Source organism: Chenopodium album, chromosome 2, assembly GCF_948465745.1.
Source record: "Chenopodium album chromosome 2, dcCheAlbu1.1, whole genome shotgun sequence".
In the NCBI taxonomy this organism is placed as follows: domain Eukaryota; kingdom Viridiplantae; phylum Streptophyta; class Magnoliopsida; order Caryophyllales; family Amaranthaceae; genus Chenopodium; species Chenopodium album.
This window is the reverse complement of record NC_137835.1, coordinates 4859919-4886860: the sequence shown is the minus strand read 5'-3', so window position 1 is coordinate 4886860 and position 26942 is coordinate 4859919. Positions and strand designations below refer to the sequence as shown.

Below are 26942 nucleotides of genomic sequence, written 5' to 3'. Positions count from 1 at the left end.
TACAAACAATTTAAAAGGTCTGGAATCAACCCATGATTATATGCACTGTTTAACCATCAATGGCATGAGATTGTTTGATTTTGATACATGATGCAACATGCCCTAAGTACAGCTCCTACAAGGCAAAAATGCAGTACTGCTCCGAGTGAATCGCAGTGCATATAATTTGCACACCAAAGAAATTAATCATTCAACAAGTCACCCGCCCTCCCAGATCTGAAATATACATTCCAGAGCTAAACTACAGAAATCTAATGGCTTCAAATGCATCATGAAATATATCTGTCCTGTTGCTCCTGCAGAAGCTTTGCTGAAGACTTGGCATCCAGATACAATGAATCGCCTTCCTCAATATCCGCCTAAAAGTTGCACAAATAGTATTGTAAGTACGTGTAACCAGGAAATTTATAAAAGTTACTTGAAATATAAAGGTATTGGAAAGCTGGTATACCTTGCATATATTTTCTCGGCCATTCATCCGGGCAATCACACTTGCTGGTGATAACAGCTGAACTGCATGTCTGTTGAGCCACAGGGCAGAGTTGGTCACACTTGAGATTCGAGAGTGAAAATAAAAGTATATATAAAAGAAGAGAGTAGAAAAGCAAACCTCAAAGATGCTCGCTGCCCTATCTCACCCAAGTAAGCTAGACCTTCTTCTTCTACAACCAGTTCCTCCACTTGAGCACGGATTGCTAAAATCTGGTAAATGGAAACACCAGGAACAAAATACAAAATCAGAGAAAGCAAAATTTGATTGAATGATAAAAATTAGTGATTTGTGCAAAGAGCAATTAAGTACGGATGAAGATTACAGGACCTGGATCATCTCAGCAGGACCGTAAGTTTCTGTTCGTATTATCAATAGCCGGTCTAACAAGTCTACAGGTATTCCATGAGGACTCTTCATTGTTGTTCCTCTGTTTGAAAAAATAAAACCCAGTCAAATCCAAAACAACACAATCCAATTGCTTAATCTTTGTTACAAATCTCTTCACTAAATTTCTTGAAGACAGTATGAAGCAGCACAAGGAGTAAACAAGGCATGACAACCTTATGATAAAACAAATGTTTCCAAAATATCTTTAGGCAGTGCACAAGCTTGTCAACGTTAACAACTTCTGACACCAAAACCAAAAAAATAGGTAATCAGGTACATGTATATCCCATCCTTTCTTGCAAGATTAGGCAAATACGGCAAGTTTCAACATTTATATTCTCTTTTACCAACAAGATGAGCGATTCACTCAATTGGATATATGCCTGAATTTCTCTCATATGGGCAGCATGTGTGTATGAGTGTATCTTTATTAAAGGCAAAAGCAAATCAAAGATTTGTTTTCAGAGCATTAGGACAAGCAAGTCAGAGAAACAAGTGAAATTGTTGCTCACTATGGAGTATGGACTAACTTGGAGGAACCCCGGAAAATTGACAGCCTATGTTCTTAGACAATGTCATAGCATAACACAGTAGTTTACAAATCCTCAATCTTCACAAATTATGCAAAAAATTCTTCACAGATTTCTAGATTTTCCCAGGCATTTGTACTTTAAGATGCATACCTCACATCACATACTCCTCTATTTGTTGCAAAGATCACTATTGGGGATAACGAGCTTTCCAATGCTCGATTCAAATATGAAAAGCATTCGATATCCAGCATGTGCACCTGTCAAGATATCTGTCAAAATCATGGGATACAAATATACAATACAATTGAATTCTGCACAAATCAAGCTATAAGAAAATTTCAAAATAAGCACCTCATCAATAAATAACACTCCAGGTACAAGCTCCGCAATACCTTCATCAATATATCGATTAACAACCTGACAAGGAAGAACTAAGAAATTAAGTCTTCGGTGGAAAATTTTAGATTTAAAAATTCAGCTATACATTAAAATTTATAGGGACATATGCCATAGAATCTAGAAGCACTTACAAAAATATAAAAAATAAAATAGCATTATTATTGCACAGAATTACAAGTATATGAACACAAGACTACAATATAAGCATACAAAAGCTAGTACCTTATTAATTTCTTGACGTAGCTTATCTGTGATTTCTGTTTTCCTAGGCTTCATCATCTGGCCCATCAGAGATAATATGTCTTGTCCACCTTGTGGCCTAGCATTTGCTGCATCAAGATCATGCAGGGTAACATCCTGGCAGGGAAACAAAATTAAGCAAAATGTCACCAAGAACATCCAGCCTATGCAAACCAAGAGAATCTTGGGAAAAGTCTATTAGGATTTTGCAGGCATCATTCTCTTTATGAAGTAAAAAAAATTTATTGTATGGAAATGAAATTTGAACAACAATTTGGGAACATTCCAGAAAGGAAAATTTGATAATTTATACAGGACAGAAGAGTTCACTAATATTACTATCGTAGCATAGTAACAACTCATCATTCATTTTTTTTTTTTTACAGCAGTTCATCAATTTTACAGCAATAATAACAACAGCCCAGTCAAATGAATAAACAATAGCTGGAAGATTAAAGATTAATCTATGGGGGATTTCCGACAGGACTGGGCTGATTTGTAATTAGTTTCTTCATGCTTCTGTACGAGAATACCTTGTCCTCTTGCGATACTTCTCTCTTTATTGTAGTAAAATACAAGTATAAGTAAATAAACAATATAATTCCTTGTTGTTTCAAACTCATATATTCTTCCCTCCAGTTAACGGGAGAGAAGTCCCCCTTCACCAACGTTTCATTTTGTTCTTATTTGCATTTTTCCTAGTCTCCTGCACCTACCCTCTCTTGTGCCCTATTATTCTATCAGATCACCATCTCTCATTTCTCACTCTCAAAAGGGCTAGGGGTAATTATTATCCTTTGGTCTTTTCTATCACTTAGGGTTTCCCATTTGCTGTGACACCAAGAATTTTATACTACTTCTGTTTCATAATTTTTGCAACTTTGGAATATTTTATATCTCACAAATAATACCCCAAAGTTGCAAAAAATATGAAACATAGGTAGTACATATTTCAGTTGGGGTGATGGTGTACGCAATGGTGCTTAGAACAATGATTCAAATCCTTTTAATGATCCTCATATAAGACTTGCTTAGAGCAATGACTCAAATCCATTTAATGATCCTCATATAAGACTTGCTTCCTTGATGAAATTGAGATATTCCTTTTTTTTTTTTCTTTTTTTTTTTGTTGGGGGTGGGGGGCGGCGAAAACATTTCTCCTAGTCAGGCAGACATCAAAATTTGTCTCAACTCTCAATGAAGACATCTCCTATCTTAAAATCAATCCTAGGAAGTAATCATTCTTAGAGGAGAAGCATTGAAACACTGTAAACACAGAAACAGAATCTAGGCTATACAATAGGTTTTCACAAAGATCCAAAATGAAAAAACCTTGAAAAAACTTTTAAAGCCTCATTACATTTAAATCTACTCAAATACCGCATTACAGAAATGCATAATATGTTAATTACGTTGTTATGTATGTGTAATGTGTATGGACCAGGAAAGTTAAACATGTCCCAATTTCACAACTACAGTAAGGACACATTTCACTTCAGTTCTTATAGATCCATTTTGCATTGCCATCGTATCATACAGCTTACGGGTTATGACTTATGACACAGGACTACAAGGAATAAACAGCGGAATCAGAAGCAACCATCACATCACAAACCTGTACAATCTCCTTTTTTTTATGAACTTCTCCTTTAGGAAGTGGGACATACTCCTCTGCCTCAAGGTCAAATTCTGTGGCAAAAGCATCACTTCTCCCCACTCTCTTAACCGCCCCACTGTTCGCTTCAATATAAATAACATCACCGACAGCCACCTGCATCCACAAACAGATATAAGAGATCCAGGTGAGTATTAATCAAAGACAACAAGCAGTGTAGTTTTGCTTAAACCAGTACAGCAATACTCTGCATCTTCTCAACCTCCTCCCCTCTTCCTAAAATTAAACAATTAAAGAGCTAACAAGATTCTCCTTTTTGACTGAGGTTACGGAAGAAATGGAGTATAGAGAAGAACACGCAAAATGACAACATAGACAAGATATGGCAGAATATCCATGAACAAGAGATGGATATACCTTTTCCTTTATCAAAGCATCGTAGATAGTTGGATCCAGCTTCAATTGCTTGGTTCCTTTTACAGTTTTCAGCCCAATGATTACATGACTGATGCTCTTACCATAGCCACCAGTCACACTTTCAGTTTCTTCCGGGGAGAGTTCAGTCACCTAAAATGCAAGTAGGTGAAGTGTAAGAGAATCTCAAACAAATAATTTATCTCAAGAAGTTGAGCATTCACGCCTGGACTATTATATATATTTATGAACGAATGTGAACACAGCAGATACAACCATAAAATCATCACGATAGAAGCTAAAAGTTGAACCAAAATAGAGCTACACTACAAATCAAGACTCACTTCTCCTTCATAAACCTCCTTGTTTTCCTTGATACGTAAACCAATGGCTCTCCTAAAGTTCTCCATTAGGACCTCAGTCTTCTTCACTTCTGATGAGTAAACTTCTGACCCAACCATAGGGCAGAATGGAACCTGCAAGTCAGATATAAACCAAACGATATAATTGTAATGCTTAGCTAGGCCAATTTTCAGAAATTACACATCTACATCCACATTAAAAATGAATCAAATTCTAAACACCCATATGACTGAACTCAGCAATATATGAAATTACCTTGCTCCCAAGTTCCTGAGATATACCAAGGGCCAATGCAGTTTTCCCAGTACCCGGAGGACCAGCAAAAAGCAAAGCTCGACCGGCCATTTTCTTTTGTCGTATCATATCAACTACGAGCCCTCCTGCTTCTCTTGCCTGTGCCTGACCCACAAAGCCAGCAGCCAGCGGAACTGCATTCCCATTGGCCTATACAAAAGATGTTAAACATCCCATTACTCCAACACTAAAAGCACAACACTATACTCATATAAGCTCGTAAAGGAAGCGCAACTGATAATGAACTAACAGATGCTCAAACAAACTTTGCAATAAGCAATTAAGCTCGAATTTCTTAATTTACACATTATCCCCCCTTCCCAGTTTTCATAGACAGCAAATTTGTAAACTTTTTCCTTATTTTGCTTAAATTCAAATGTTTCTTGGTGTAACTAAAAACTTGGTTCAACAATCAGACCATCTAATACAAGAATTAGCGAATAAAAATTAAAAGGACATTAAACCCTGAAAGCAAAAACTGAAGAACTAAAACCCTAAACCCTAAAAACCCCGCCCTAATTCAAATTTTGGAAAAAAAAAAAATGAAGATAAAAAGGGGGAAAAAAACCCATTAAAAAGTATCGAATTCACAGATTGGAAAAGGTTAGGGAAGAGAGAGAAAACGTACATCGAGGCCAAGGCCTTTAATGTGGGTATGAGTGGCAATCCGCTGCTTCTTAGTAGTAGACTGAACCTCTTCTATCTTCATTTTCGACTGCGCCGTTAACCTTCAATACTGCGGCGGCGGTGATGGCGGTTTGGAAGGTTAAGCTCGCCGGAAAAGAGAGAAATGTCAGATTGTCTGAGTTTGTGAGAGGCGTAAGAGGAAAAGAAGAGAAGAGGGAATTTTAGATTTTTTACTTTTTTTTTTTCCTCTTCTTTTTGGTTATGGGCAACAACAAATCCACATTTTTGGGCCTTTATGTTTTTTTTTTTTTTTTTTTTTTTTGGACTCTTGCTCCTTCCATTTTTTTATTTTATTTTTTAAAGAAAATTATAATAATTTTTTTTTTAATGTGTTTGTCCCTTTATATTTTTGTAAATAAACTTTTAGGACTTGTTCTGATTTACTAAAAATAACTAAATTGATTGGGGCTGAACTTAACTGAATAAAGATAAAATGAATTATTTATGAGAGAAGGAAATTAGGAGCTGAACTGAGCTGATTGACTCATTGGAGTTGAATTGAATTAAACTGTAATTAAGCTAAAAAAACAAGTCCTTAGAGGGCGTTTGGTTCAAAATTAGAATAATTAAAATGGAATGGATAGGAGTTATAGGAAATAAATAAGAGGGGATAAAGGAATCATTTAACTATTATCTTTTTATTTGTTGGTTTGATCATGAAAAGAGATCTTATAACTTACTCCCTTTGTTTGTGTTTGAGGAGGGTTAGGGTATTTGTTACCCTAAATCTTTGAGAGGTAACTATTATCATCAGGTAATGATAATTGTTATCAAGCCTTCTAACCAAAACTCTCGGTAACGGCATCAGTTTAATCGAATCCGTTTCCAATATAAAAAAAATACACTAATCAAACAAATTATTATTGATGTATACTCGTTAAATATACTCGTATTATCTCTGTTGCATAGTGATTGTCATAGTTAAATTTGGCATACATATTAATGCATGAATTCAACCATGTATAATTAAACATTATCCAGCAAAGTTTTGTAGAGTTGATAGGGAGCTCACTTTGTTAAGATCATGAGTTAAAACCCTACTAAATACAAAATATTTGATAGTAGGGGATTCCTTTACCTTTCCCTATACTTACGTCCTAATCAACTTCTTTTATTTCTTGGTCCCCTTTCCCTCTAGGTTTTTGTAAACTAAACTTTGATGGCTCTGCTTTACATAACTCGGCGACGGCCAGTGTGGTCCTTCGTGACCACCTATGTAACAACATAGCTAGTCGCACTTATAATTTGGGCTCTTGTCCGACCTTCTTGGCTGAAGCTATTGCTCTTCGTAATAGTTTTATTTTAGCAAGAAACCATAACATCTCCTATATTTTCATTGAAGGAGAAAATGTAACTTTATTAATATTTTGCAAGGAAAATTCTGCTGCCCTTGGAAGTTGCTTCTGCTCATGGATGACATCAAAAGGATTCTAAAGTCTTTCTCAGCTTTTGATTCTCAGCACATCTATTGTGAAGGAAATCGAGTTGCAGATTATGTTGCCTCTCTAAGCTATTCTATCCCGACCCATCAAGATATCGACCCCTTTATGGATGTAAATTTTCTTATTTTTTACTTTTTAATTTTCCTGTATCTTACTTAAAAAAAAAAAAAAAATCAATCAACATTCTTAAGTTGGATAAAAAATTGGGCACTAGCGGACCAGCCCATACAACAGCCCAAATATTAATTTTAAGTTTTTGGTACCAAAAAAAAAAAAAAAAAAAAAAAAAAAAAAAAGATAGAGAATCCGTTACAGTTATCTTAGCGCAATCGTTCACCCACACATTTGAAAAAGAGATGGAACTTCAAGCTCTACTTCCCAGTTTCCGGGTCCCACTTCACCGGAAACCGGCATTCCACCACCAATTCTCTCGCTTTCGCCGCCTCAATACGACGTCGGAACTTCAATCGCCGCCGCAAGTCAACGGAAGAAGTTCAACTTCTGCGTCAATTCCGACTCACAAAATCACCGTCCATGACCGGCAACGTGGATTAACTCACGAGTTCTTAGTTCCCGAGGTAGTTCACTTACTTAAAAATCCATTATCAACAAAATTGAAGTAAAAAAATAAAATTATTATTATTGGATTTATATTTATTCTGTGAATTTAATTTTGCAGGATCAATATATATTGCATACTGCAGAAGATCAGGATATTAAGCTTCCCTTCGCTTGCAGGCACGGTATTGTGTTTTATTCTTTTTAAAAGAATTTTGTCTGATTTTTTAATTGCTTGAATTTGTAGGAATTATCATTAATTAATGCAGTAATTGTGATGAAATGTTGCAACTTTTAGGTTATTTCACCAATTTTGAGTAAAATAAATAAATTATATTGTTCATAGTTAGGAGCTTTCATGTGATTCTCTGGAAATGAGTGTGAAGTTGTGAACTATATGAAGCTATTAAGAACATTCGGCCTAATTGCCTGACACTTTGTTTGGATAGGAAGAAATGGAAGGAAAAGAAGAGAAGAGAAATGGAGGGGGACAAAATATCTTGTTTGGGTAAAAGATTGGGGGAAGGAAGGGGAAGGAGAGGGAGGGATCCATTTTCCCTTTCTTTATAATAACCCTAATCTCTCCAAAATTGGAGAGATTTGGAGGGAAAATGGAGCTCACCTCCCCCTCCCTTTCTTTTCCCTCCCCTTCCTCCATTTTCCCTCCCCTTCTTTTCCTTCCTTCTTTGCTATCCAAACAAAGCGTAAAGTAAACATTAGTCATGTGATTTTGTCACAAGTACCATTCAAGTCTTATACTTGGTAATTAGCCCTTGAGTTGAGCACGCGCTGTAATTCTGTTTATGTGTATCAGTGTATGTCATACTGGGATAAATTGTCTTTGACATAAGCTGCTGTTAAATTTTGCTTTGGTTTGATGAAGTAATGAATTACGTGTCGTTTCAGTTGAGAACTTGAGACCTCAGGAGAGAAACACACACACACACACACACACACACACACATCCAACGACTTGTTGCCAATAAATTAACACTTTCGTCACACTTGTGGGAATTGTCTTGTCCGGTTGATTGGACATTAAGATCGTGTTTGGTAAAGAGACTATTGGAAATTTTTTAGCTTATTGAGCACTTTTAGGGGGCGTTTCGTATAAATTCCGTAAACGGAATGGAAAGGATTTATATAAGTAAGGGTTTCTCAAAAAAAAAAAAAAAAAGTAAGGGAAAGGGTAATGATACACGTTACATTTGATATATGTTTGGTATCTTTATAAAATGGAAACAAATTGAGGAGTTTATGATTGAGGAGGGAAACACATTTTGTTTCCACTAGTTGGATAAGGGTAACAATTTGGGGGATTTTGTTACCCTTTGGAAACGGTATTTGTTACTTATAGCTCATACCAAACTAATAGAAACGGAAACACTTATTTGTTTACGTTTCGTATGTTACAAATTTTCATACCAAACACCCCCTTAGAGGTTTGACCATTTTAAAAAGCTAAATTGGGTGTTTGGTAAATAGTTTATTATGAGAGATTTTTGGGCTCACAAAGCTCTTTTAGATAAAGCTCATTATAAGAGTTTTTTAAAATTAGCTTATTGAACTATTGGCTTTTTGGGTATTTAATACACTGAAACAGCTAACAATAAACAATTATATACCAAACTCTTTTACACAATAAGTTATTTTCAACCTACTAGAGTGCTAGTCAAATAAGTTTATATAACTAGCTAGTCAAACCAGTTACTATATTAATCAACTATATATTAATCACCTAACAACTAGTTACCAAACAAGGTTTAAAGCTAGTTGAGCATTTGACAAAGTTGGTAAATAAGGCTTTATAGTTGTTGATTTATTCCATGCCAAATGCATGTAATAAACTGTTTGTCATGGAGATTTTACGGTAAATAATTCATCAAATATATAAACTTTACTCATTTTAAGATCATACTTCATTACTATTTGTGCATTACTAATCTTCATTGGATGGGCAACCTCCATTGTGGCAATGTAATGTTCAATAAAAAAAACCATGTTGTAGCATAAAAAATGTGTGTGCCGTGTTGGATTGCAGACTAATAGGGAATCTATAAAAGCAAGGAGTCAAAATGCAACTATTCTTGTATTCTTCTATGCAAATGTTTAAAGGCCATCTACTAGAAGAAGTTTATGTAGTTGTTACTACTTAATCAATGAACTAGGCTATGTGAACAAGGGAGTGTTAACAGTACTTCCACTTTTTATGCTTCCCTAAGGTTAAGTTATTGTTCTCATTTTACATTTTTGTTTGCCTTGCAAAACCTTCAATTTAATTGAGATCTATCCTTTCCTTATTAAGTACAGAGTACTGTGTATCTTTTAAGGTTAAGCACATATGTTAAGAATTTTTTAGTTGTTGCTGCATGAATTTGTGACTAGTTAGTAATGTCACACAGTAATTTGAATTGAAAACATTTTATGCGTTGATATTTTAAAAGATAAAACATAAAAATAAGAAAATCCAAAAACTAGTTAAGTGAATAGGTAATTAAAGATGGAGGGAGGAATGTCTTGGTCATTGTACTCAACATATTTTTTTTGAGCAAGCCTTGAATAAAACTAGTGAACTGTAAGATCAAGATGATATTTAAATGAGGTATGGAAATATGTGTGACCTCACAGTCCTATATAAGACTGGCTGAAGACTATAAATGAAGCAGGTAGCACTACTTGAGGTGCCTAATTATAGTTTGATCTTATACAAGAATCCTTTCTTATTCTATATATATAGGATTAGATTATAGTAGAAGGGGTTTACAGTTTATACACACTTGTCTGTTGTAATCTCAGTTATTGTAGCCCTTGCTACTGACAAGCACATTTATCAAATACTTCTGTTGCAGGTTGTTGTACTAGCTGTGCTGTCCGTGTCAAATCTGGACAACTCCGTCAACCTGAGGCACTTGGAATATCTGCTGAATTAAAATCTCAGGTAGTATGTCAAGCTAAGACAAGTTTATTGCTGTACACTTGTATATGTGTCTGTGTGGATTTTCACGTCAACATCGCTGGACTGAATACATTGAACCCATGACAAGCTGTAGGCTTTCTATATAAGTGGAAATATAGTAGGTGAAAAACTTATATATTGAAGGTGTTATATATCTAGTAAAACCGTAAAATGATTGTCTGGGTATAAGTTTGACTTGGAGATAAGGATCCTTTGACTGATAAGAAGCCATAAAATTACTATATGAAAGAATCTCAATCAATTTCTGAATAGTTGCTTTCAATCATATTCTGATGGCTTTGTGAGAAGCAGGGTTGATACTGGATAGGATATATTATACTTATTTTTGACTCAATGAATTCAGCTAGTATATCATTTTTTAGCTTAGGACAGATATAGTATTAGAAACTCCAAGCTTAACTCTTAACTTCCTGATTGAATTTATGAGGCTACATTAGAATTATGTGACAAACCTGTCAGTAACTTGTGTGTTACAGTTATTTAGCCGAAAGAATGAGTTGCTTTTGGATTGTTCATACTTTCCTCCTTTTGTCACAGGGCTATGCACTACTGTGTGTGGGCTTCCCATCATCCGATCTTGAAGTAGAAACACAGGACGAGGATGAGGTAATGGGCAATATTTCAGGAAGGCTATACTTTCCATTCTTTGTCCTTCCCTTTCTCACTTGTAATTGTTCTTTTTTTCTTGTAACTATCCATTTTACTTCCACATTCCTCACCCACTTGTACTATTTTATATGTAAACCAAGTGTTAACAGGGATGTTTATATTTTGTATTGGTAGCTTTAGGCTTCATGCTTGTTCTTGGTAATTACTGAGACAGATTGGACTGAAATATATATCATAATTGCAGGTATATTGGCTTCAGTTTGGGAGATATTTTGCCCGTGGTCCAATTGTAAGTTGTCAAATGTAATCCATTATTACATTGTTGTATACTTGGGGGTGTGGTGGGGTAGAGATGTAAAGCCATAATGGTGGTAGTGATCCTCAACTTTCTACAGCTCGATAATGCTCCTCGTGAATCATGTGCAGGAAAGGGATGATTATGCATTGGAGTTGGCCTTGGCTGATGAATAGAAGGGGTCCTAGTCTCCTCTGGGCTGTCGACATTCCTCAAGTATTAATTCCCTTATCAGCTTGCAGGTGTGTGATATCATCTGACCATCAGTTCAGCAAGTTCACATAAATGCTTAGAGACTTCATACTATCAATATTGTATGCGTGTAATGATAAGGAGTTCATGTCTTGCTGTCTCCAGTGCATAAAAGAAAATCGATAGTTAGAAGTACTTTTCTCACAACAGATTATTCTGATGTAATCCATGTGTAACTTATAAGTGCATGTTCTGCTCTTATTAAAGTGCTTAATGACAATCGTAATTACAATTGTTCAGATTTGCATCACATTGTTTTATTTCGTACTCATCTCTATGTTTTCTTTTGTTTGTCCCATTTTGGAATCTTGAAATATTCTGATGGAAATAGATTCTACGAGTAGTAATTTATTACGTATTACATAGTAAACAAAAATATAGATACTAGCGTTTCCTATGCTGCATCGCAAATCATAAACACGTCTAAATATTGTACTCCCTCCCTATTTTTTTTTTTTCCTTTCCATTTGAAATCTCAATGTTACAGTAGTAAAGGAATTGGGAGGACTAGGAACATCATTCCCTTCCTTCTTTTTATCCTTCAGTCCCTCCTTAAATTGCACCTAGTCTTGAAATGGATGTAAATTGTTGGAGATCACAGTGGTGACATTAGTAGAGACATTGTTCTCTCTATGGAAGAGTGAGTCCTCTCCATGGAAAAGTTGCATTTAAAATTGCTTCAGAAGACACTTCCTCATTCAAACACTTGGCGTCTTAAGCCTCTTCTCAAACTTATGAAGATTGTACTTGCTGCATAAATTAAATCTTTCATAGTCTCTCCTCGAACTTATTCATCTCCTTCGAACTAAAAGATTTTCTATAACGCTTTCACGTATTTCTGGGATCAAATTCCAGCACAAAAGACCAGACCTCCATTACTAGAGCAAACATGTCAAGCTTATATACTCCAGAACACAAAGCAAGGTTAAACTTTAGGGAAGTGGCAAGCTCACAGAAAAAGGTTTCCTTATCCTTACTACCCAATAAAGCAAAACATAAGATTTTGGTGGTTCTAATATAAAATGACAAAGTTTTATCAAACATATTTGCTTAGAAAATAGATTACTTTCATCTTTCAGATTCATGCACCATAGGTAAAATTTCTTCAGGACCCTAAAATGCATAATAAGATCTAGCACATCATTCAACTCCTCTTCACCCCTATCACCTTCTATAGGGAACATGATTAGAGAATATTTAAAACCAGAAGGATCCAAAATTACCAAATAATTTCGAATTCTAACCCCTAAGATATTTAAGCCCCAAACTACAGAAAAAGAATAGAGATTAGCATTGGTGTCAAATACTCTGTATGTAATTTCTAGGCACAGACACACGGCCAAGCCACTAGTACGTAAGGCTTGACGTTGCCCTGCCCATAGAATGACATGTATAATAATTTTAAAAAATTAATTGAAAACTAAAATGACACGACTTTAATTAAAGAATGGTCTTATTCATGTTAAAGCTACAAGTCTACGACTATTTCCATAATGAATAAATGATGTTACTTGTACACTTATACTACGTATAAACTATGATACATAGACACATAGCATATAGGTATATATGTAACAACTACAGAGTATTTAATTACATAAAGTACAATTGTACAATCACAATCCTCTATCATCACACAATCATTCACCATTCACACTTGTAAAGTACTCCGTAGTAAGAAGATATGGTTGTCAAAAAGAAAATGAACTTTTCAAAAAAGTGAGAGTAATGCCAATTAAGTGCCATATGTACTGAAAAGGACTGAACCACTAAATAAATGTTATAAATAACTAAAATGACTTGGCGGGAGATACCAAATAATTTTATTACATTATTAACATTTTTTTAAAAAAAAATTGCCCCCAAAAAACAGCAATATCAATCAATCAATCAATCAATCAAAGCCTTAATCCCAAAAGTGGGGTCGGCTTTCCTCACTCCTTCCAACCAAGTCATTTTTGGTCTCCCTCTTCCTCGTTTAATCCCTCCATGATCCCACTCTTCCACTCTTCGCACCGGTGCACCCACGGGTCTCCGTCTTACATGTCCAAACCAACGCAGACGATTTTCCCTTAATTTATCTGCAATGTCTGCCACACCTACAATAACAGAGGGAAAAAAATAAAAAGAAAAGCAAAGAGCACTCTTTAAAAAAGCAAAATGACATACACCAAAAGACATCCCAACTGTTCCAAATAATATAAAAAAGTAAAAAAAAAAAAAAATTACAAAAAGTCATTTACAGTCTCAATAATAATATTTTTACACATTAATAATCAATTTAAATGCTAAATAGTACTTGACTATTATTATGTAGAGACTGAATCTAATGACATAATGTTCTAGAATTATCTAAAAAAAACATTGAATCTTCCAAAAAAATAATCAAGGAAAAAAGAATCACACGAGGGTAATAATGTCCATTCACTAGTCTTGGTCAAGGGAGAGGGAAAGTGTAGGGAACTTGGAACACCTTTTAGAGAGAGAAACCAAACAATCATCCTTAGGGCAAATAGTGGGACAGAAATTGAGACCATCGCAGCCGTCTGTACGGTGTCGTTTAAAGTCCATCAACGTGGCGAACATCGCGATGAACACCACGAGCAAGTTGAGCGCGTACTTTTGCCCAACGCATTGGTGAGCCCCCGCGCCAAACACTAAAAAATTCCTCTTGAATAGCTGCTCTTCCCTCCTTTCTTCGTTGTAGAAGCGGTCCGGGTCAAACCGGTCCGCTTCGGAAAACCCTTGAAAGGAAGACTCGTAAACAGATGGAAAGACGATTGTACCCTTAGGAATAGTATATTCCTCCGATATATGAAACTCCTCACACGCCACGTGTGGCACGAGCGTAGCGGGGGCGCGGTACCTGACAACCTCACGCGCCACCGCTTGCGTGTATTTCATTGAAATTAACTGATCTGGCGTAATAAACGAATTCAATTCAATATTCCATATTGACTCAACTTCTTCTCGGACCTTCTTGAGAACCTCCGGGTGTGAATCCAGCAATGCGACGGCCCACAATAGCGACGACGTCGACGCATCTTGCGCCGCGAATAAAAAATCAAACACATGAGCACCGATCTCACGGTTGCTGCAATTCGGCGGCGGAGATTGCGACGGCTGTTCCATTTCTCTCTCCTCCCTCACCATCTCCTGCATCCAAAAATCAATCAAACACTCAGGCTCTTCGTTCTTCTCCATCTTCTTCTTACTCTCCTCGACACAACCCGTAAGCGTTTCGACGAGTCGATCCACCGCGAGCCTCGCGTTTCGAAACGCGAAACCCGGGAAATCAAGTGGCAGAGCGATAACACCAACATTGAAGTAGTTATAATCAACCTTAAACCTCTCACGCGCTTCTTTCTTTAAATACGGCCCCGCGAAAACATTCTGAGAAGTTTCTAGATTCATTTCTCTCGCCAACAGTCGCAGCCCAACCGGACAATGCGACTGATTTTCACTCCAATTTATCAAATGCTTGAGTATAACTACCTGCTGGATATTCGAGTAGGTAGCCAGCGCTTTCGGGGTGAAGTTTGGAGCTATCCGACGTCGAAGATCTTTGTGTTCTTGACCGTATAAATAGATCATGTTGTGCTCGCCAAATAGCTTCTTCCCAAATGGATGGCCTACTAGCTGGAATGCATTAGGCCGGACATTGGCGAATATCTTGTGACTCATCTCGGAGTTTCGAATGAAAACGATGAACTTTCCGATTATGTAATTGACGGATATTCCGAGAGGGGTTGATTTGGCGTAGTCCGCTTGCTCGTCCCAGAATTTCTCCGGATCCCGAACTAACCCGACGACATTACCGAGAAATGGGAGCACCAGGGTTGGCCCTGGTAACCTTGATTTCTTTCTCAAGTAGACGATTTGCTCGATTAGAATTATTAATGCGAGTAATGTTGCCAAATATGGAGCCGCCAACCTAAGAACACCCCAAATTTCAGATAAAATGTGGTAGTTCATGGCGGCGTGGGAAGAAGATGATGATAATATGTAAAAGACCAGCAAATTTATTTTGGTTGTTGGGTTAAAAAGGTTTAGCTTTAGCCGTTTGGATACGGGTTTTTACTTATTAGGGCGTGTTCGACAACAATTTTTTTTGTGGGACAGTGTTGGGTGTTGTGGACGGTTTTGAGAGGAGAAAAACAAGGAGAAGGGTGTTAGAAATATTTTTGATTCAAATAGAGAATGTGAATTTGGGGGAGCACTTTTCATTTATTTATAATTATGAAAATAAAAAAAGTTTAATTTAGGAATTTGGACCTTTCTCCTTCTCTCACTAAAGCTGTGGGAAGATGAAGGAGGATTAAGGAGAGAGAAAGTCAGAAGTTTTGAGCTGGAAACGTTTTTCAATGGAATGCCAAAGAAGAATGGTGACTTGACCGACCTTAATTAATTATTATAATTAAGGAATAAATATACACAAGCCTTCCTTTCGTTTGCTGGCACGGGCGCACGGTATTATTTTTGTTTAATTGCTTGATTTAATATGAGTATGAATTTATTAACATTGTTATGTACTACGAAGTATTTTGTAATCCATTTCATGTGTGTTATATTGGAATTAATAATCTTTGACATATGATTTTAGCTGTTCACTTACATTTGATTTGATGTCGTAATTAAGATTTTGTTCGAGTTAAAATCAACCTCATACGGCTCACAGAGTCATAGTACAAATGAGAATCGTCATTGACAGTGAATGATCACATTTCTTGTTGAAATTCTTGTTTTATTGTTTGGACATTAGAGATTATTGTCAAACATTTTATTAAGTCAAAAGAGGAAAGGTTTATAGATTTTTATTACGGAGTATTATGTTTTGTAAATGTCAAATGCGTGAAATTAAGTGCTTGTCGTGGAATTATATGGTACGGAGTAAGGGTCTGTTCTCTTACGTTGAAATTCAACTCAGTTCAGTTCAGCACAGTTCAGCTCAGCTCAGTTCAATTCAGTTCAGTTTAGCTCCTAATTTCCTTCTCTTATAAAATAATCATTTCGGTTCAGTTCAGCTCAGTTCAACTGAGTTCAGTCAATGAAAACAGGCCCTAATATATCATCTAATATAGAAATTAATCATTTCTAGGTTATACTTCAATGCTGAATATCAGTGGATGAGGAAGTGTTAATAGTAGTTCCACTTTCCATGTTTTTCAAAGTTACACGTTATTGTTCTCATTTTACGTACCTAATTGCTTTGCATTTCAGGATAAAAAACCTAGTACTTGATATTTAATTGACGTCTTTTCTACTATTTCTTAATTAAGTGTACTCTCTACATTAAGATTCTGTTAGTTGTTGCCTTGATATTCATTACTACTACTATAAGGTAATGTCACAGTCTTACATTGAATTGGTAACAAACTATTCGTTGGTGCTTTAAAAGACTAAACACAATGAGATAAATTAAAAACACGTTTGGTGGATAGGTTACTAAAGATGGAGTATTGTCTTGGTTATTATTGTCTCATTACATTAGATCTTAGAGATTGGTTTATTAATATGATGACTTACTTGACGCGTCTAATTCTATATACGTTGATTTTATTCAAGAAGCCTTTCTTTTTCTACTACAAATGTTTCTTTTAACTATAGGTATAGTTAATAAGTGGTTTGTGTACCCTTTTTCGTTATAATATGAGTTATTATGTTATTGATGGTATGTTGGGTTCCTTTTTTTGTTTCCCCTTCTTTTGGGAAATTGTTGACATGGTTGGGATTTGGTTGAGGAGGGGTGCAAGCAAGAAGAGGATAATTAAGCTCCATTGAACATTCTTTAAGTACTTTAATCTCGGGTTATTATTGGATTTTTGGAACATTTTCCCCTGCTTGTATCCTGTTCCTACAAATGAAGAATCAATGCAAATATGTTGCAATTGCAGCCCTTGCTATTGACAAGCTTTTTCAATAGATACTTTGTGCTGCAGGTTGCTGTAATAGCTATGCTGTCCGTCAGTCCGTGTCAAATCTGGAAAACTCTGTCAACTTGATGCACTTGGAATATCTGCTGAATTAAAATCTCAGGTAGTTTGGATCAAGCTAAAGCAAGTTTAAAGTTGTGTATTAGAACATCTGTTTGATCATATATATTGAACAAATGAGAACAAGCTGAGGGTCTTCGAAATAGGTTGACATTTAGAAAGTAATGAACTCAACAATCAAATGTATTATATTTCTAACAAAAATCATTCTCAGGGTACAAATTTGAGTTCAAATATGGATTTTGACTGATAAGAAACCATAAATTTTTATGAATGATTTCATGTAAGTACATAATTTTGGCACAATGAATTAGGCTATAATATAACATATTGGATTGGGCCAGTTTGAAAACAAACTGAATGTTAGTAGCTCCTGTAAGCTATCCAGTATTCCTGTTTAACTTTCTAATAGACTTAATAAGAAGGCTACATTGCATCTATATGATGCATGTATTTTCTTGCATTTATCGATTTCATATCCTTATTCTACCCCCCACTTGTGCAATCCTTGATTAAACCAAGTGTTCATAGTTTTTTGTTTTCAAATTCTGTATTGGTAGCTTTAGGCTTCATATATATTCTTATCTATTGTTGAAGCCTTAATAATGACTGAGGCTGAAAGATATATCATAATTGCAGGTATAATGGCTTCACTTTGGGAGATATTTTTCTATAGATGTTAATTAATTGAGCCATAATGATGGTAGTGGTCCTCAACTCTCTACAGCTCGATAATGCTCCTCGTGAATCAAGTGCAGGAAATGGATGATTATGCATTGGAGTTGGCTTTAGATGATGAATAAACGAGGTCCTCATTTCCTCAGGGTTGAAGACATATTCCAGGCCATGAAGTATTGACTCACTTTTCAACTTTCAGGTGTGTATCTTCAGAGCTTCAGTTAACTGTTAACTGTCTAGAGTCTATACTATCAGGATTGTGTACTGACATTAGGAAGTTCCGTCTCTGTTGCGTAAAGAGAATCGAATTTAGGGGTTATTCTGATGTAATCCATGTATAGCTTATAAGTGCATTTCCTGCTCCTTATTAAGTGCTTAATGATCACCGTAGAATAATTGTTCAGAATTTGCAAGTCATCTGCTGTTCTTAGTTTTCCCATTAACTTTGCATTTTTTTACGTTAACTAGGACTTTACATCATCTGCTAATCTGCACTTGAAGTTGTGTTCGAGTAACATAGATCAATCGAGTACAGTCCATCATCAATACCATCTACCAAAACATTATACTAGTAGTATTAAAGGTCAGAATAAAGAGTCTGAATAACATAGATAATGATGTAAATTTCCGAACTGTTGTCCGTTATGAAATGGCCACATTCTAGCTGAATTATTACAATGGAGTATTATCTGATAGTTGACTAAACAAGAGGAATTGGCTATTTCCAAATCTGCAACAAGATATGCAAGAATAAATTCAAGTCAAGTGGAATTTTTTTTTCATGTCCTTATTGTGATAGAGCATTATCAATATAGAAAGGACTTTTTTGCGCTATTTTAATAAGTGTAAGCTTGGTAGAGGAGGGCCTCACAAAATTTGTCCTGCTTTTTGCTACATTTTCAGAGCTTTGTGGGTAAAATGACCCTTTTTTGGCAGTAATCTGGATGTTTCTTTCATTTAGTCCTTACCTCTCAATATATTTTCCACCCATAAATATCTTGATTCGCAATCAGTGAGTAAATCGTGTTTTTAGTTTGTAAGACGGACTTGTAAGGTGAAAATAACCGAGCTTTAGCAACATTGATACGTAATTCCTATGATTTAAAAAATAACTCATGTTTTAAGAATGAAGGTAATAAGCTAAGCTGATTTGATCGAAAATTTTATAATTTAGAACTAGGAGAATGGTGAGTTATTGATGGTGACTTAATTTAGCAACATAATACTACGTACAAGTTAGGAAAAATGAGCAACATAGTATACTATTAATAATAGCTAGAAACTGTTTCATACTACAATTTGAACCCTAATGATGAGCTAGTTGAAGATTAATTTGTATTAACGGAAGCTATAATCACACATCAAAGACAATACAAACCCATTGAAATTGAAGTTTCTTTCACACTGACTAACACCTTTTTTTACCTATCTTAATCTACCCTTTTACAAAACAGTATTAGCCATTGGGCGAAATTCGACGAAAATCGCTTATTTTTTTCCTGGAAAAACCTCAAGGGAAAAACAGGAAAAGAATATTAACCTCTATATACTAGAAGATTTACGCCAATCTCCTTCATTTGGAGATTAAATTGCCGGACAATAATACAAATAAATTTGTACTCATAGTAGTTTTCTCCTTTTTTTATCAGCTATTGTTGAACTTCTGTAAGTTCTGTTCTGGAATACTTGCTGATGCCTGCATTTCATTTAGCAATTAAAACAAATCCACAATATAAAAATATAGTTTTCCTCCAAATATACACCATTGATTTTAAAATTATAGTAAATTTTTTATGATTAATATCTTTGACGATTTATTTGTAAAAATCATTAAAATTTAATATGACGTAGTTTGAAAAATACAAGTAATAGGAATATAAGTTTAATACAAGGGGCATAATTGTTATTAGTAATTGTTGGTTTCTTAGCGACATAATGATTTGATGATTCATGTATAATTGAAAGTAACATTTGAGGATGATGAGATTGTACAAACAACTAAACTGGAAGATTACAAATTTGTGCAAAAAAATTGTCCAAAAATTGGATAATTATATTAATGTGACATTGATGTTATGCTAACTAAAATTTAAATGTATAATTAGAGGTGTAGTTCTTATCACAATATGACGGCATCATGACTTAAGCCTCACTCGAAAATAATTATCAAAATAATAAAATAAGGATGACTCTTATTTTCACCTAAAATTGACACTTAATATTTTGTTTTCAACTTAATTTTCATCTATAGGATAAGATTGGAACAAATCAACAAAAAGACTTCACATGTCATATGTTATGTGTAATCTAAAAAGTTGATTTGACTAGAAAAACTTGACATGATGCCATCAATCCATTATCTTGTGAGTTAGGAATTTGAGCTAGGTACACCAAAAAATTAATTTTGGCCAAAATATTATAAGAGCATAATTTTCAATGCCATTCTTCTAATATTAATGTGTGCCAAAGTTAATTTTTAGTTTGTCTAAATTATTTCCCTTAACTTTATACGAGTATCACGTACTATTTTTAATTCTTAGCTTGTCAAGAATCAAATCAGATAGTAGATTATGCTGTTTTGTTAAATCATTTTAGACAAATTTATTTGGATTTTAACTCATTAATAATCAATACTCCGTATTTTCTTTTCATGATTAGTTAGATTATAGTCTTAAAAGAAAATTTTCTTAACTTTGTGTATCAATCTTAACTTCTGATAAACTAATACTCATACTTGTTGTGATGTATTGGCTTGCATCATTTCTTTAATCGACAATTGAAAATTGCATATGAAGTCTCTTATTTGAAAAATCCTAGCGTCTTATATGAATCAAAATTTCATTTTAATAATTATATAGAATATGTAAGTCAATTCACATTGGATCCATAATTCCACCGTTGATGGTGAAAAAGATAGTATCCATAATTTGAATACTACAATCTACCAAGAAAATGAAGAGTATGATTACAATTTTGACGTTGTTGCTTATATAATTAATTTGACCCTTAAACCTCTTGCTTACAACCCATTCATTTCAAAATTTTTAATTACTACTGCTAGTTTTGATAACTTCCAAAACCAACATTGTTGTACGTGAATCAAAGCTCATTTTTTTTTTTTTGACGGGAATGAATCATAGCTCATTAACATTCATTGACACAACTCTTAAATTGCACGAGATTAAAAACTTGTTACGAGTGTCTAGTTTCTAACTTACTAAAACCATTAAAGGAAAATTGTATCGACTTACCCCAACTGAAGTGACAAAATTACAGACCGCACATTTTACCGATCGTGCTCCATATTGGTACATCAATAGCATCCTACAATTCCCGCAATTCACATGTGCTACTTGATTTGCTACCAGGACAAAAAATTACGATTTGCAATATTAAATTTTATTTCCATAATCCTGCAATTAACCAAGAAATAAAGATCAAATTATCAACTTAATTCAATTTAAATTTAAATTTACCTTCCAAAGCTAGATTAACGGTATGACAACAAGAACATTGTACGCTTGTTGCTCCTCGGATGTACATTAGTAGTGTGTGGCATCCGGCACATACTAGTTGGGCCATCTCTGTCCCTGTTTCATCAACTTACTTTCATCAATTCAACCCTGTACCCATATTTGTATTCATACATGTCTTCGTGACACGTGGATAACTAATTTCCAAACCTATTATTCTCCCTTAAATTTTTTTTTTTTATTAATTTCTTATATGATACATTAATACATACGAAGTACTTCGTATTATACTATGATCACTAGGAAAAGTTTTTTTTGCTAATTTGGGTACCAATTCAAATATACTTTATACTTCGTTCTGAATAAATTGATGATACACATACATTCAAAGTTTTAATACCAAGCAAAACTTGGTCCATAGAAACATTTGCATCTTACAATTAAAAAGTTGTCAAACCTCATTAGAGGCAATTTTTTTTTTTTTTTTTTTTTTTTTTTTTTTTTTTGGGAGGGGGGGGTCTCCCAAGTCCCAAAGTGTCTAGACCGCAAGTGGCGGATCTTGGCCGAAAATATTATAGGGGTCGGGATTTAAATATATTTTACCTCTTGTTCAAAACTGATCACTATACTACAATATTTCATAAGTAAATATTGGTTTTTTAAGTTTATTAACTAATTAATCACCATAATTTTGGCCCAGAATGGCCCCGGTATAAGGTCCCCTTTGATGTTAGTTTATGGCGGGAGGATCTATGAGAGATTTCGATTTGATAGAGCTCTTCTCCTTACCGGTTGAAAAAAATTGCTCAAAGTTTTATCGGAAATAATATTAAAAAATTACATCTAGTCATTATGCATCGCATGGGTCGAATTGAAAGTAGAACCTAATTTAAAATTGCTCATGAAATTAATCATTTAAAAAATTACAAAGGAAAAAAGAAATTACCAGGGGGTGGGACAGCAGTAACAGCATTGCACACAGCACAACACACTGAAGTAGCTCCAGCAGGATATAGTAGAAGATTTCTGCATCCTGAGCATACTAATTGACTCTGTGCTCCTGCTCATCCATCATTCAACACTCATATTATCACAATATTTTCATATGCAATCCCAATTATTCTCATTTCTATGTAGGAAAACCATCACCACCTACTAGTCAAAGAAGCCGATATCAACTTCCTCTGTCGGGATTTAGTTGTTACATTACTAGTTCAAATTATATTATCATCACGACTATTGAATCTAGGCAGAGGAAACAGAAATTTGTAGTTTCATATCCAAACAAAGAATCTCAAGAAAAGTTAAGTATCCAAACCAAAATTTCTCTATTTCTATAAAAAGAATTTCACATTGTTAAGTAAATAATTTTAAGCTAAAGAAATTACCATTTGCAGCAGGTGGAGTGAAAGGTACTGGGGGAGTTGGATATGGAGCAAGAGGAACTGGCATCCTTGGATTTCTTCCTCTTTCTTTTCAATAAAAACAATTCCTCTTTTTAATTTGCCTTGATTCCTCAAGCAACTTCAATCTCAATTAAAAGAAGTTTGAATCACATTTTTACCTGCTAATTTTTCATCATGAATAAAAAAAAATAAGGCATGGATTTTAATGAGGTTATATATGCATATATTTGGAATAATTTTATAGAGAAAAAAGTACACAAATTTTGCTTTTTAGGACATTTTCTCACCACAAATCACAATAAAGAAAAGGTGAAAGCTAAAAAAATGTAGGGGTAGCCGGGTAGTAGTTTGGTGAATTACATAATTACATATTTTACCAAACAACAAATAACAAAATGGCAGCTTTTTGTCCTGTAAAATGCCTAAGAAAGAGGCAACATGAATGGGAAGAAATGAAGAATGAGAGTGATACATAGCACTTAGAAAAAGCAGACATAGGTTTTGAGTCATAATAGCGCGATTTGAACAAGTAACGTGACAACGGATTACAGGCAGAAGTGTTGACAAGAACTACAAAACTTTTCATCATTGTTTTCATGGGAATAACTTCATGAGGAAAATTAAGACATACCCATCATCAATAGTCATAAAGAATCAAGAACAGATTTTGGGGGTGTGGCAGCAGTGGGAGTTGAATTGGTGTGGGGGCAAAAGCATAGCAGAGAATTGATGAAGTTATGGGGAGTGAAGGAGACAGGGAAAGGGGGGATATAAGTGGGCAAGGGTCATATAGTGGGAGGGAGGGAGGGAGGGGGGGAAGGGGAGAGGGGAAAAAAGACGGGCGTAAAAAAGTGGGAGGGTGATTTGATATAAAAGGCGTTACTTTTCACATAACCTTGATAAGCTGTGTTATGTTGCTTCTTACCTAAATTGCTACGTGGCAATAATTAGAAAAATGAACTATAATTTTCAAACTTTTATACAGGTAATCATTCTATTTCAAAGTTGAATTTCAATCGCCACTCTAAAGATAAAATATTAATTATGTTAAATGAGATGATAAAAGTTGAAGTATGGTTATTAATAGTCTTTCTACTAGTCTACTACCGATTGTTTACGATTTTAAAATCTATAATTATTCTAAAAATTTTAGGGTTTTAATTAGTACACTAATAGTATACCTACTAAAGGCTAGTTGTACTAGCTGACATTCATCTTTTTAATTACTTCAATGGAACATATTATTTGTATTGGTTGCATAAGAATCTACCTTGCTTATGTTTTAGGTAGCTTCTATACAATTTTAGGGTGCAAGGTAGCCATCAAATTGGGAGCAATATTCTCAATAATCTTGCCTTCTTTTCGCTCGTATTGGCTGAACTACATAACGGATGAAGTAACTTGCCTTTTGCCTCCATTTTCCTTTTTAAAGTTGAGGGAACTTTACAAATGTCGATTTTCCTTTTAAAATAAATGAATAGAAATGTCAATTAGACCGTACTTTTTCTTAAGAAGCGAAGTACGTAATTTCTGATTTTCTAACCTACTAATTTCGACAAATAAATACACAATGTATTAAAATAAGTGGGACCACATCTATAATATATACCAAGTATATTGATGAGGCAAAGTAGTACAAAATCTGTAGGTTTATTGGCCACCTCCTCTTCTCTTATTGGCCCGCACCCTTTATAATACTACCTCCATTTCTCTATAATTATGTATTATAATATCAGTATTATGCATAATAAATACTCCCTCCGTCTCTAAATTACATTCCTCCTTTCTATTTTTGGTATTCCAAAATTACATTCCTCCTTTCTATTTTTGGTAAGTTTTTTTTAGTAAATTAACTCTCTTTTTCTGTTTTATATTTAATGTTTTCTCACTCATCCATACCTAATCTCACTCATAATCCTTGTGCCAAATTATAATGAATATGATTGGTTAAAAATTTTCAATTAGGAGCATGTGATTGGTCCTTTTTTTTGCAAAGGATTGATGACATGTCATGAGTAATAACTAATCTATCTTTGTACTTCCCATTGCATTATCTAATTATTGTTATTTGTCTTATTCTTTCCTCCTTAATTCCCGTGTAAATTTCCAAAGAGGAATGTAATTTAGGGACGGAGGGAGTACTTTTTTTTAGGCAAAATAAAGGATCAACTTATATGATTATACTAAAAGTATAATAAGTATGTAAAGTAGCTGAAATCACGGATGATCAAGTTTAATTCACAACTACTACGTAAAATAAATTCTACAATAATAAATCCAGTGCATAAAACAAATCAAAAGATAAAATAATAAACTTAGTTCGTGAAAATTAAACTAATTGTACTTTATAGGCACAAATAAGTGAAATTCAAGTGATTGAAAATGTTCCCCCATATGTCCATACCTAATTGACAACCTAGCAATCTTCAATTTAGTACAACTGCAAGGTTTTAATTTCTTGTTAGATGGTAAGATGGTTTTAAATACAAGTATATATGTATATATACTCGTATATAATTGTACCTGTAAACGATGTCAGATTTAACTTCAACATACATTTCCAGCCAACAATTTCTACTAATGGTGGTGCTAGTGGTCCAAACAAAATATATCGATTAATATGCTAATGTTCATAATATAGCTAGTTTGTTTTAGATTGCATCTCATTACATGGTTACTACAAAGTACTCTTGTATATATATGCACATAAGTTACAAATAGGGCACTATTATTGGTTGTCCTGAGATAAAATCATAAAAGTACACAGTTTATTTATTTGTACATTAATATCTTAATTTTTTTGGAGATCTGGAAAAAGCAAACAATAATTGAGGTAGAAGTTATATATTTCAACATTATTTCAACATATAATGGATATATACTTTGTACTAACCAAACAATATTGTGAGACTAAAAATTAACAAGTTTTTGTTCGTTAACTAACTTATAAATGAAGGGTCAAGTAAAATAGCATTGCATATAAAAAGAGTGGCATTTTGATCATTTATATAACTATATATATATTTAAGAACCAACTATAAATGTACTCAATTTTCTAAGATCAAGTTAGTTGTTGGCAAGTTCACACGATTTGCTTAAAAGAAGCATTAATTTTCTCTAGTGTAAAAAAGATTTTAATGAGTATTTTTTACCTCTAATTTAAATACATGTTAGACCCACTTAAGTCATGCTCATGCATTTATATATGATCTCCTTTCTTCTATACTAGTGCAAATTCATGTTAAATATAAATGAGAATTTAATTATAAAATAGATAAAGTAATTAAAATAGTTGACATCTACATAGTACAACTTGTAACAATAACTAAAATGAATCCTTTTAAGGATGCAAAAATTAATGGGCACAAGGCCAGGGATCTCAAGGCCAAAAAAAAAAAAAAAAAAAAAAACAATGGGCACAAACAATCCATAGAATCCACTAAATTAGCTAAAATAGTAGGTAAAGTTTATAATTGAAACAATATAGTCATCCTCACAATAAATTAGAAATGAATAAATCGATTGATAATTTGATATGATATGATATGGTATCATTTATTTTTTGACTGTTGCAAAATGCACTGCATTTGGGATACTAATAGCCCAACCATTTTAGACATTTCTGTATTCCGGGCTCCACTTCCATGAACATGAACAGTTTTAATACATGATCTTTTATTTTTGTTATGTTATTACATGGGTACCGTACCCTAGCTTGCTAGTATGCATGATCTATTTATTTACCATAAACCCTACATTAAACATTTAAACTACAATATATTCGTTTTTTAAAATATCCGTTTCTCTATTTAGATTGTCCGCCAACAATTTCAA

General features: G+C 34.2%; 4 protein-coding genes across 6 annotated transcripts; 1 reads left to right on the top strand and 3 right to left on the bottom strand.

Annotated features, from left to right (window-relative positions):
• Positions 1-9: 9 nt before the first annotated feature.
• Positions 10-5602, bottom strand: LOC145580530 (ruvB-like protein 1). Its single transcript, XM_081637756.1, has 12 exons — positions 5367-5602; positions 4700-4888; positions 4426-4557; positions 4085-4234; positions 3668-3823; positions 2035-2169; positions 1765-1830; positions 1564-1670; positions 821-920; positions 611-702; positions 452-521; positions 10-359 (listed from the first exon to the last, which is right to left on the bottom strand). The coding sequence occupies exons 1-12, from the start codon at positions 5445-5447 to the stop codon at positions 270-272; spliced, it is 1368 nt and encodes a 455-aa protein (XP_081493882.1). The 5' UTR covers positions 5448-5602; the 3' UTR covers positions 10-269.
• A 1551-nt stretch (positions 5603-7153) lies between these two features.
• Positions 7154-11803, top strand: LOC145580514 (ferredoxin C 2, chloroplastic-like). Its single transcript, XM_081637755.1, has 6 exons — positions 7154-7445; positions 7547-7610; positions 10275-10363; positions 10940-11008; positions 11256-11300; positions 11438-11803. Exons 1-6 carry the CDS (start codon positions 7224-7226, stop codon positions 11480-11482), a joined length of 534 nt encoding a protein of 177 aa, XP_081493881.1. The 5' UTR covers positions 7154-7223; the 3' UTR covers positions 11483-11803.
• Positions 11804-13724: 1921 nt separating this feature from the next.
• LOC145580498 (cytochrome P450 710A11-like) lies at positions 13725-15846 on the bottom strand. The gene has a single exon (XM_081637754.1). The coding sequence runs from the start codon at positions 15531-15533 to the stop codon at positions 13986-13988; it is 1548 nt and encodes a 515-aa protein (XP_081493880.1). The 5' UTR covers positions 15534-15846; the 3' UTR covers positions 13725-13985.
• Positions 15847-19475: 3629 nt separating this feature from the next.
• LOC145593857 (protein LSD1-like) lies at positions 19476-23910 on the bottom strand. 3 transcript variants are annotated; one of them, XM_081650224.1, is made up of 6 exons: positions 23740-23910; positions 23091-23269; positions 22649-22762; positions 21706-21819; positions 21481-21590; positions 19476-19925 (listed from the first exon to the last, which is right to left on the bottom strand). In XM_081650224.1, the coding sequence occupies exons 2-6, from the start codon at positions 23152-23154 to the stop codon at positions 19875-19877; spliced, it is 453 nt and encodes a 150-aa protein (XP_081506350.1). In that variant the 5' UTR covers positions 23155-23269; positions 23740-23910; the 3' UTR covers positions 19476-19874. The 3 variants fall into 3 exon arrangements, 2 of the variants coding, with proteins under 2 accessions (XP_081506350.1, XP_081506357.1); XM_081650231.1 differs by having other exon boundaries at positions 23091-23266; XR_014102809.1 differs by lacking the exon at positions 19476-19925 and adding an exon at positions 19932-21331 and having other exon boundaries at positions 21367-21590.
• Between the last annotated feature and the right edge of the window lie 3032 nt (positions 23911-26942).